Raw genomic sequence first — 12,283 nt, forward strand, 5'->3', positions numbered from 1 at the left:
ACTATACTTACTGTTTGCCAGTATTGTGTAAGACCCTAGACTGCCCCGTGACTGCCAATGCCCTTATGATAACACTCATACCTTGTAATGTATATTGTCCAGTTTACCTGTGCCTTTTATTGTACATCATACTGCCAGACCGCTCTGTACTATATATAACTCCAAATATATAAATATAGCACAATATTAAGGAGTTACTTAGTGGCCCTGCAAGGAATGCGTGGGAAGCTTCCACCCCTAAAAGGAGGGTAACTTTTTAATTCATCAAATGCATAACTATTTTGAGAACTATTTTCAGGGTAGTGATCAGGAGAATATGAAAAGTAAAATAAATACTGTACCACGCAGGCTTTCATGTGCTCGTTCTGCCAGTCTTCTCTGATTTTGTCCAGCACGCTTATATTTAGTTGGTAAGCCTTGTCTGTAACAACAACAAAACATTATTTTAAAGCATCCAATGCGAAGAGCCTACAGCAGGAATACCATCTTGATCAAAACTGTAGAGTGTGTACTGTTAGTAACATACTTTTAATTGTTGTTAGGTCTCCACAGCCAAGTAACCATACAGATGTGCATTCATACGTTTAAGTCAAAAATACCATACACTATCACCATCAGTCCCACGCAGTATGCCCAACAGCACGTCTGCAAAGCTGCCCAGGTGTATTATTGAAAATGTTTGTGAATTCCCAAAAAGTTGTACCGCTGCACCCATTCGTAGGAGTATTAGTGACCTCGATTATGAGTGCCCCACTACAGGTGGGTAAATCACTGTATCAATAAATCAATGTACCTTTGGGCCCATTATTTATTTCACCTGTTAATTAATGTCAATTACGAGTTTTTTTCCTGAAAATGGGGAATACCATACACAATTTGGAGCTTACTGCACCCAAATACACGTCTTTGTATTTACAGGCCAGTTTCCCCCTCGGCAAATAGCAGAAGGTTTGACCACCTGAAAGTATCAGGGGAAAACTGGGGTTGAGTGGTATTTTCTGCGGGACTTATAATTCCGATATGTGCTGTGGCAGGAGTTACTACAAATAAGAGAATTTTCTGGGACACTCGTTTTCGAAACCCAGGGAGCAGGTTTACTACTATTTTCTTGTGAACTGGGATCAGAATGTTGTAGTATTTCCTTGCACATATTCTACCACGTTTTACCTGGTGAAATATGTGCAGGGGGAAAAGTGTGGCCTTTCATGCTACTTGCCTTGTTCTATGTTGTTCATTAGCCCTCATTCCACAATTAATTACCCAGTATGAGAACTGTACTACCCTGCACCTCCATAAGAACTATTTTCCTGTACTTAGGCAAACTTTTCCCAATAAACACTAGGGAGTAGATTTAACTAACATTTCTCACTATTCTGTGCAACAACCAAAGTTGATATGATGCTATTTCTCTCTCCCAGAGCCAGCATTCTTGGAGCCTGCTTTGCACCATGCACACACCCTTACCCAAGGCTACGTTTGTGATGTCTAGCCAGCCGCGGCCCATGCAGGTAAGAGCGGTGGGCCGTGTTGGGGGGATTCGACAGTCGACCACAAGGCAAAATTAAATAAATATTAATTTTCCCTCGTCGTCATCTGTTGAAATCACCCCTCACATAGCTCCACCTCCACACCGCACTTACCTGCGAGGGCCACGGCTGTGTCGAGCATAGGATTTATACAAAATACTACGCTATGGGCCTGATTACGAGGTGAGGTTTTATTTATCGTCCCTAATAAATAATGATACCATTGGGAACGATATTTATCGGGTGTGATAAATAACACCTATTATGATTATATGGGGAATAGCATGCAGATTGTGGGGTTTATCACAACAAAATCAGCATGATATGATAAATATTGTATGTTTTCCCTTGTTAAATTTCGGCAGGGTTGACCTGCTGAAATTAAACGACTGCTGCATTATTTAACAGGGGTTTACGCACGGCAAAGAATTTTAGCAGAAAACTTGTAATCAGGGACTTAAACATAGTTTAAAATTGTCCCCACACTGGATGTGTGCTGTACAGCACAGCACAGATACAATGTTGGAAAACAGATAAGATCAATTAAATCAAATCTCTTTTTAACGCCTGCTTTAGAGACATTATATTTTGGTGGAAAGCCCTGTGTGGTGTTCTTATGCAGATAGAGCGTTGCGTCAAAAAGCTTGGGTGGCTGCAGAGGAACGCCCATTTATCACCCATGGAACACCCCTTTGATGCAAAGTGCTACTTTAGGGCTACTTTCCACTACAAGTGAACTTTTGCGCTGGAAAATAAATCCCAAATCAGCAGTTTGCGCCAGTTTGCTTCACTTCTGTCACACAATTCAAACACTAATTTTGAGAAAATTAGCCCCTGGATCTTTCACTTGCACGCAATCTCCCACCATTTGTGGCAGAAAGGTCTTGGCTGCTCCGGAGCAAACGTATTTGGAGCTTCTTGTTGTCCAAAGTACTAACCCACAACTATTAACCTGTCGTATTTTTTGTTTCATGGTAGCCCTATAATCTGTGTTCGTGGCGGATACCAATTTGTTGTGTCAACCCCAATTTCTTTTTCTTCTGTCACTGAGGCAGAGACACAATATTCATGGCTGTTCCTGAGCAATATTAAGCTGTCTGCTGTTCTCTCTGCTGTACCAATCTTTTCACCAGCTGCAGCCTTTGCTGCCCTCTCTTGGATTGTCTACTCTGGGGTCTGCATGAGCAGCCTCTTTCCTGCATTACGGCATCTCAAGTTCAACAGCTGTTGTGTCAATCTCCACCTGGCCAAAGTGCAACATGGCCCTCCTGCAGGCCCCTGGGGGTACCCTAGATCTTGGTACCCTTATGAGTACAGTCCAGCAGCCAGAGCTGTGGACCTTTCCAAAGGCCCTCTCAGACGTCTGCTTTAAATCCAGGGGCGACTCCTCTGCAATGGCGGAGGAGCATCGCCCCACTGGCGGAGCCAGCTGCTAAAAAATAAAACAATATTTGATTATCCTTTTATTTTGAAGCCACTGGCTCATCCAGTGAGTGCAGGGAGGGGCGGGTCGAGGCATTGGAGGATGAGTGCATGTGCACTCCCTAAGTTATCATGTGTGTTTGGCCGGCCGCCTCAGCCGACCAAAACACACAACCCTACAGACTCCCTGACCTGAGCGGAGCATCTTTTCAATCCGCTCAGGCCAATCTCTGCGTTGCAGAGCAGCGCAGGGATTGGACAGGTAGTCTGCTGCAGCCCCAGTGCCTGCTGAGACACCGAAGAGGAAGAGCATCAGGCACGACCGTGAACTTAAGTTAAGTTTTCTTTTTGTATTCTCCTTCCTGTACTTCCCTTCCCGCGCATCTCCCCTCTTTCACCCGCCCCACTACCTTTTGTATGTGGCAGCCGCCACTTTCAATATCACAAGGCCATTGCCTTCGGCCAGGCAGGTCCGAGCACAACGGTTCTCAACAAAATCACCATTTTCTCCCATAGTTCCTCCAGCTTGTTCCCTTTTTCATCAGTATCTTCATCATCACAGTGCTACCAGGTGTGGGATATCTGATCTCTCGCTTATCATGCAGGTTTTAGTTTTCTGCTCCTGCTCACGCCACACATTGATCTGCTGTTTAAGTGGCAAAATAAGGAACCCAGTCGCACGCCTTGACCTAAAACCTAAAACCTATAGAACGTGTTTTGGCTAAGACCCTGTCAATGGAGTCTTGACTTATACATAGGCCTGTATAAATGTATTGTTTTTTAGCTAGAGAAAACATTAACTACACAAATTGGCTTTTTAGCCAAAATCCTTTTTATAGGTTATTCAACCTGTTTTGTTTTCAGTGAACATTTTCACCCAGATCAATACCTGTCTATAAGGCCTGAACTCACTTTCCCTAATGAAGCTTTGACTTAAAACACCTTAATTTGGGAAACATCCTTTACAACGCAACTTTTACCACGCAGTGCTTTTACATCGCAACTTTTACAACGCAAACCATTACAACGCATTGCGCTGGGGGGCGCTCTAGGATAGGAAATAGATTTAATTTACTATCCAACACCTTCCCTACTAACCACGGGGACTGGAGTTGGAATAAAAAATTAAACTATTCACTATCCAGCACCCCTCAACACTATGCGTTGTAAAGGCATGCGTTATAAAAGTTGCGATGTAAAAGCATGCGATGTAAAAGCATGCGTTGTAATGTCATACATCCCTTAATTTAGCCTAGACTCAAACATTATTTACAGGAGCTTTACCTCACTATCAATTGGCGGGCTCATGCCTCAAATTCAAGAAAAATAACCTTTTCTAATATCTTTATTAATATTTACTATCAAGCTCCAGCTAACAAAAACATTAGACATCAAGAATTACAAAACGACACATCATCAAATCAGAAACGTATAGCTTAACGATCATCCCATTGGCAATGTTATCTATGCATTATTCTCAAACTGGTTGAAGATCCATGCGATACTTCAGATATAGCATCTCCCCAAGATAATGTGTATTTGTAAAGCGCTCATTCGCCCGTAGGCATCTTGGGGCTGAATAACAGATGTTCATTGTTACCCAACTCAATGGTACTCGTTTTATCGAGCTCCTATGGATGAAAGGCTGAGTGGACCCATCAGGATTTGAACCTGTGATCATGAGGTCAAAAACAAGCCCCTGCAGTTGACGCATTAGTCCACTGAGCCACCAGACCTGGCTGGGAATCATTAACCTGGCTGGTACATCAACACTTGGGACTCTGCCAAAGTTCAAAACGGCATCAGGTCTGACGAGGTATCAAGCATTTCCAGGAATGTGTCCCAGACATAAAAGTGGGTCTCTCTGTTTCCTGCACTGCTTTCTTTCACATTCTCAGATTCCACTCTGCGGTAGAACATTTCCTCATGTCACACAGCCAAGAGTAGCTTGTGTGTGCCAACCTGTATTTACACCTCATTGTGATACAGCATTTCATTCACAGAATACAGGCTTTACTTCAGAAGTCTAGTAAACGCCCTTTCACACAAGTGATAACCAACCAGAGATTTCAGGAACTAAATCCACCACTCTGGCCCAAAAGCCATGCACAATTCTGCAGTGCAGAAATCTTGAGAACTCTTAGCCAGCTGTCTCCTATGCAAAAGAGATGGAGTTAAGAGTAGCTTTTGGTAAACACTTACAGTGAAACATTTATTTTGTAATACAACCATAGTGATACCAGAAACTCATATCCGTTCTGAATACTCAGAGGATCACCTAGTCAGGCTCTCCGCGTACCTGTAAGTAGCTCGCCTGTGTGCATCCCAGCCTACCAAATTCGGGCCTTTTGGTTAGTTGAATGTTTGCATGTAGACCAAAATTGTGCATTCAAGACAAAAATGTGTGCATTTTCAGAAGTCATAAGCTTATGTTTTGAGAAAAATGGCTACATTTCCAAAATATATTTAATGCTGATTTTTGAGAGATAAATAATGTGGGGAGAAATATTACTAATATTACTTTTGTGCCAAGGCCATTGCAGCTGTGGCTTTTTTGTGTTACCTATGTAGAGGCATTTCAAATTGACAAAGCCTTGTTTTACCTTACTGTTGACAGCCTTGTCTAGTAATCATGCACATGGTGGCAGTAATATAATGTTGTCTGATGTGGTCACTATTACAACGCTAATACTATTTGCAGCTCACAATGATTTTCATTCAACATAAGTAGCTCTTACTACCCAAGAGGTTGGAGACCCCCTGACCTAGTATTTACAACAAGGGGTGGTGAGGGACAGAGTCTCTGAATTAAGCAGAAAACTCTCACCCAGTCAAGAGATCAGGGCTAGATCCAACACCGTTTTTTAGCTCACTGCACCATCCCAGTTTCAGAACCTGGCTGTATGCAAATTAGTCTGTTCCTGTCCCAGTGCATGATGGGAACAGGGCAAACCAAACTACAAAAGCCAATTCTTACACTGGGAAGGAAACAAGCTCCCGGGGACCGGTTTCTGGCATTACAGCCGTCTTCGGCCCGGTTTGCTTGAATCCTGATGGTGCAATGAGCAAGGGACTCACATCTGAGTATACCCTTCCACGCTTAGGGTGGACAAAAATATTTACAACAAGGGGTGGTGAGGGACAGAGTCTCTGAATTAAGCAGAAAACTCTCACCCAGTCAAGAGATCAGGGCTAGATCCAACACCGTTTTTTAGCTCACTGCACCATCCCAGTTTCAGAACCTGGCTGTATGCAAATTAGTCTGTTCCTGTCCCAGTGCATGATGGGAACAGGGCAAACCAAACTACAAAAGCCAATTCTTACACTGGGAAGGAAACAAGCTCCCGGGGACCGGTTTCTGGCATTACAGCCGTCTTCGGCCCGGTTTGCTTGAATCCTGATGGTGCAATGAGCAAGGGACTCACATCTGAGTATACCCTTCCACGCTTAGGGTGGACAAAAATATTTACAACAAGGGGTGGTGAGGGACAGAGTCTCTGAATTAAGCAGAAAACTCTCACCCAGTCAAGAGATCAGGGCTAGATCCAACACCGTTTTTTAGCTCACTGCACCATCCCAGTTTCAGAACCTGGCTGTATGCAAATTAGTCTGTTCCTGTCCCAGTGCATGATGGGAACAGGGCAAACCAAACTACAAAAGCCAATTCTTACACTGGGAAGGAAACAAGCTCCCGGGGACCGGTTTCTGGCATTACAGCCGTCTTCGGCCCGGTTTGCTTGAATCCTGATGGTGCAATGAGCAAGGGACTCACATCTGAGTATACCCTTCCACGCTTAGGGTGGACAAAAATATTTACAACAAGGGGTGGTGAGGGACAGAGTCTCTGAATTAAGCAGAAAACTCTCACCCAGTCAAGAGATCAGGGCTAGATCCAACACCGTTTTTTAGCTCACTGCACCATCCCAGTTTCAGAACCTGGCTGTATGCAAATTAGTCTGTTCCTGTCCCAGTGCATGATGGGAACAGGGCAAACCAAACTACAAAAGCCAATTCTTACACTGGGAAGGAAACAAGCTCCCGGGGACCGGTTTCTGGCATTACAGCCGTCTTCGGCCCGGTTTGCTTGAATCCTGATGGTGCAATGAGCAAGGGACTCACATCTGAGTATACCCTTCCACGCTTAGGGTGGACAAAAATATTTACAACAAGGGGTGGTGAGGGACAGAGTCTCTGAATTAAGCAGAAAACTCTCACCCAGTCAAGAGATCAGGGCTAGATCCAACACCGTTTTTTAGCTCACTGCACCATCCCAGTTTCAGAACCTGGCTGTATGCAAATTAGTCTGTTCCTGTCCCAGTGCATGATGGGAACAGGGCAAACCAAACTACAAAAGCCAATTCTTACACTGGGAAGGAAACAAGCTCCCGGGGACCGGTTTCTGGCATTACAGCCGTCTTCGGCCCGGTTTGCTTGAATCCTGATGGTGCAATGAGCAAGGGACTCACATCTGAGTATACCCTTCCACGCTTAGGGTGGACAAAAATATTTACAACAAGGGGTGGTGAGGGACAGAGTCTCTGAATTAAGCAGAAAACTCTCACCCAGTCAAGAGATCAGGGCTTGATCCATCACCGTTTTTTAGCTCACTGCACCATCCCAGCTCAGAACCTGGCTACATGCAAATTAGTCTGTCCCTGGCCCAGTGCATCATGGGAACAGGGCAGACCAAACTACCAAGCCATTTCTTTTACTGGGAAGGAAACAAGCTTCCGGGGACCGGTTTCTGGCATTACAGCCGTCTTCGGCCCGGCTTGCTTGAATCCTGATGGTGCAATGAGCAAGGGACTCACATCTGAGCATACCCTTCCACGCTTATGGTGGAAAAAACGATTCAGAAAAGGGTGTGGTGATGGACAGAGTACCTGAATTAAACAGAACACTCATACCCAGTCAACAGATCGGGGCTTGATCCATCACTGTTTTTTAGCTCACTGCACCATCCCAGCTCAGAACCTGGCTACATGCAAATTAGTCTGTCCCTGGCCCAGTGCATCATGGGAACAGGGCAGACCAAACTACCAAGCCAATTCTTTTACTGGGAAGGAAACAAGCTTCGGGGGACCGGTTTCTGGCATTACAGCCGTCTTCGGCCCGGCTTGCTTGAATCCTGATGGTGCAATGAGCAAGGGACTCACATCTGAGCATACCCTTCCACGCTTATGGTGGACAAAACGATTCAGAAAAGGGGGTGGTGATGGACAGAGTATCTGAATTAAACAGAACACTCATACCCAGTCAACAGATCAGGGCTTGATCCATCACCGTTTTTTAGCTCACTGCACCATCCCAGCTCAGAACCTGGCTACATGCAAATTAGTCTGTCCCTGGCCCAGTGCATCATGGGAACAGGGCAGAACAAACTACCAAGCCAATTCTTTTACTGGGAAGGAAACAAGCTTCCGGGGACCGGTTTCTGGCAATACAGCCGTCTTCAGCCCGGCTTGCTTGAATCCTGATGGTGCAATGAGCAAGGGACTCACATCTGAGCATACCCTTCCACGCTTATGGTGGACAAAACGATTCAGAAAAGGGGGTGGTGATGGACAGAGTATCTGAATTAAACAGAACACTCATACCCAGGCAACAGATCAGGGCTTGATCCATCACCGTTTTTTAGCTCACTGCACCATCCCAGCTCAGAACCTGGCTACATGCAAATTAGTCTGTCCCTGGCCCAGTGCATCATGGGAACAGGGCAGACCAAACTACCAAGCCAATTCTTTTATTGGGAAGGAAACAAGCTTCCGGGGACCGGTTTCTGGCATTACAGCCGTCTTCGGCCCGGCTTGCTTGAACCCTGATGGTGCAATGAGCAAGGGACTCACATCTGAGCATACCCTTCCACGCTTATGGTTGACAAAACGATTCAGAAAAGGGGGTGGTGATGGACAGAGTATCTGAATTAAACAGAACACTCATACCCAGTCAACAGATCAAGGCTTGATCCGTCACCGTTTTTTAGCTCACTGCACCATCCCAGCTCAGAACCTGGCTACATGCAAATTAGTCTGTCCCTGGCCCAGTGCATCATGGGAACAGGGCAGACCAAACTACCAAGCCAATTCTTTTACTGGGAAGGAAACAAGCTTCCGGGGACCGGTTTCTGGCATTACAGCCGTCTTCGGCCCGGCTTGCTTGAATCCTGATGGTGCAATGAGCAAGGGACTCACATCTGAGCATACCCTTCCACGCTTATGGTGGACAAAACGATTCAGAAAAGGGTGTGGTGATGGACAGAGTACCTGAATTAAACAGAACACTCATACCCAGTCAACAGATCAGGGCTTGATCCATCACTGTTTTTTAGCTCACTGCACCATCCTAGCTCAGAACCTGGCTACATGCAAATTAGTCTGTCCCTGGCCCAGTGCATCATGGGAACAGGGCAGACCAAACTACCAAGCCAATTCTTTTACTGGGAAGGAAACAAGCTTCCGGGGACCGGTTTCTGGCATTACAGCCGTCTTCGGCCCGGCTTGCTTGAACCCTGATGGTGCAATGAGCAAGGGACTCACATCTGAGCATACCCTTCCACGCTTATGGTTGACAAAACGATTCAGAAAAGGGGGTGGTGATGGACAGAGTATCTGAATTAAACAGAACACTCATACCCAGTCAACAGATCAGGGCTTGATCCATCACCGTTTTTTAGCTCACTGCACCTTCCCAGCTCAGGACCTGGCTACATGCAAATTAGTCTGTCCCTGGCTCAGTGCATCATGGGAACAGGGCAGACCAAACTACCAAGCCAATTCTTTTACTGGGAAGGAAACAAGCTTCCGGGGACCGGCTTCTGGCATTACAGCCGTCTTCGGCCCGGCTTGCTTGAATCCTGATGGTGCAATGAGCAAGGGACTCACATCTGAGCATACCCTTCCACGCTTATGGTGGACAAAACGATTCAGAAAAGGGGGTGGTGATGGACGGAGTATCTGAATTAAACAGAACACTCATACCCAGTCAACAGATCAGGGCTTGATCCATCACCGTTTTTTAGCTCATTGCACCATCCCAGCTCAGAACCTGGCTACATGCAAATTAGTCTGTCCCTGGCCCAGTGCATCATGGGAACAGGGCAGACCAAACTACCAAGCCATTTCTTTTACTGGGAAGGAAACAAGCTTCCGGGGACCGGTTTCTGGCATTACAGCCGTCTTCGGCCCGGCTTGCTTGAATCCTGATGGTGCAATGAGCAAGGGACTCACATCTGAGCATACCCTTCCACGCTTATGGTGGACAAAACGATTCAGAAAAGGGGGTGGTGATGGACAGAGTACCTGAATTAAACAGAACACTCATACCCAGTCAACAGATCAGGGCTTGATCCATCACTGTTTTTTAGCTCACTGCACCATCCCAGCTCAGAACCTGGCTACATGCAAATTAGTCTGTCCCTGGCCCAGTGCATCATGGGAACAGGGCAGACCAAACTACCAAGCCAATTCTTTTACTGGGAAGGAAACAAGCTTCCGGGGACCGGTTTCTGGCATTACAGCCGTCTTCGGCCCGGCTTGCTTGAATCCTGATGGTGCAATGTTATGTTATGTTATGTTATGTTATTTATTCTTTTGTATAGCGCACGGCTACTCAAAAAGAGTGTCCCGGCGCTTTATTGGAAAAGGAAGGCTGCAACACAATAACATAACACCGATAAAAGAAAGAACAGAGTGCCAAACAAATACATACAAGAGAAACCGGCTACTGGGTAAACAGCCAGGTTTTAAGGCCTTTTCTAAAAGCCAGCAAGCTGGTGGCTCCTCGCAGAGCAAGCGGCAGAGTTCCACAACTGTGGCGCCAGCAATCCAAAAGAGCGGCCTCCAAGGCGCGCTCTCTTCACACGCGGAATATCTGCCAAGAACAGGGATTCCGACCTCAAAGACCTGGTCGGTTGATAAAAGACCAGTCTCTTTTGAAGGTACTTTGCTCCCACCGCATGGAGAGCTTTGTAAGCCAGAGTCAGAGCCTTGAAGGCGATCCGTTTCCGGATAGGAAGCCAATGCAAGGTTATCAACAGGCCCGATGCACTGGACCGTCTATTTAATCCATAGATTGCTCTCGCAGCGGCGTTCTGCACCACTTGGAGCCGCTGCAGCAAGTACTCTGGAAGGCCCAGGTAAAGAATGTTGGAATAATCCAACCTGGACCCGATCAGAGCCTGCACTGTCAGTTTCCTATGCTCCTCGGACAGCAGGGGAAGGAACCTCCGCAACATCCTAAGGATGCCGAAGCAGGTGCCCGACACCCCGAGGATCTGGGATTTCAATGTTAGCCCATTATCCATCTTGACCCCCAGAATCTTGGCGACCCGGGAAGAACAAGACGGAGGAAACATATTAATCGGCCACCAGGCCTGCCAGTCTGGCTCTGTGTCGCACCCAGAGAAGAGAATGAGCAAGGGACTCACATCTGAGCATACCCTTCCACGCTTATGTTGGACAAAACGATTCAGAAAAGGGGGTGGTGATGGACAGAGTATCTGAATTAAACAGAACGCTCATACCCAGTCAACAGATCAGGGCTTGATCCATCACCGTTTTTTAGCTCACTGCACCATCCCACCTCAGAACCTGGCTACATGCAAATTAGTCTGTCCCTGGCCCAGTGCATCATGGGAACAGGGCAGACCAAACTACCAAGCCAATTCTTTTACTGGGAAGGAAACACGCTTCCAGGGACCGGTTTCTGGCATTACAGCCGTCTTCGGCCCGGCTTGCTTGAATGCTGATGGTGCAATGAGCAAGGGACTCACATCTGAGCATACCCTTCCACGCTTATGGTGGACAAAACGATTCAGAAAAGGGGGTGGTGATTGACAGAGTATCTGAATTAAACAGAACACTCATACCCAGTCAACAGATCAGGGCTTGATCCATCACCGTTTTCTAGCTCACTGCACCATCCCAGCTCAGAACCTGGCTACATGCAAATTAGTCTGTCCCTGGACCAGTGCATCATGGGAACAGGGCAGACCAAACTACCAAGCCAATTCTTTTACTGGGAAGGAAACAAGCTTCCTGGGACCGGTTTCTGGCATTACAGCCGTCTTCGGCCCGGCTTGCTTGAATCCTGATGGTGCAATGAGCAAGGGACTCACATCTGAGCATACCCTTCCACGCTTATGGTGGACAAAACGATTCAGAAAAGGGGGTGGTGATGGACAGAGTATCTGAATTAAACAGAACACTCATACCCAGTCAACAGATCAGGGCTTGATCCATCACCGTTTTTTAGCTCACTGCACCATCCCACCTCAGAACCTGGCTACATGCAAATTAGTCTGTCCCTGGCCCAGTGCATCATGGGAACAGGGCAGA

The 12,283-nt window shown here is 46.4% G+C and overlaps 1 protein-coding gene across 1 annotated transcript in view; it reads right to left on the bottom strand.

The window, feature by feature from the left end:
- The window catches only part of PSTPIP2 (proline-serine-threonine phosphatase interacting protein 2), a 394,129-nt gene that overhangs the window by 38,108 nt on the left and 343,738 nt on the right, over positions 1-12,283 (bottom strand). Inside the window, exon 9 of the mRNA XM_086960336.1 lies at positions 342-421. Coding sequence (XP_086816462.1) covers positions 342-421 — 80 coding nt within the window. The remainder of the gene's footprint in view (positions 1-341; positions 422-12,283) is intronic.

This window comes from Lissotriton vulgaris, chromosome 3_1, assembly GCF_964263255.1.
Source record: "Lissotriton vulgaris chromosome 3_1, aLisVul1.2, whole genome shotgun sequence".
Taxonomy (NCBI): Eukaryota; Metazoa; Chordata; class Amphibia; order Caudata; family Salamandridae; genus Lissotriton; species Lissotriton vulgaris.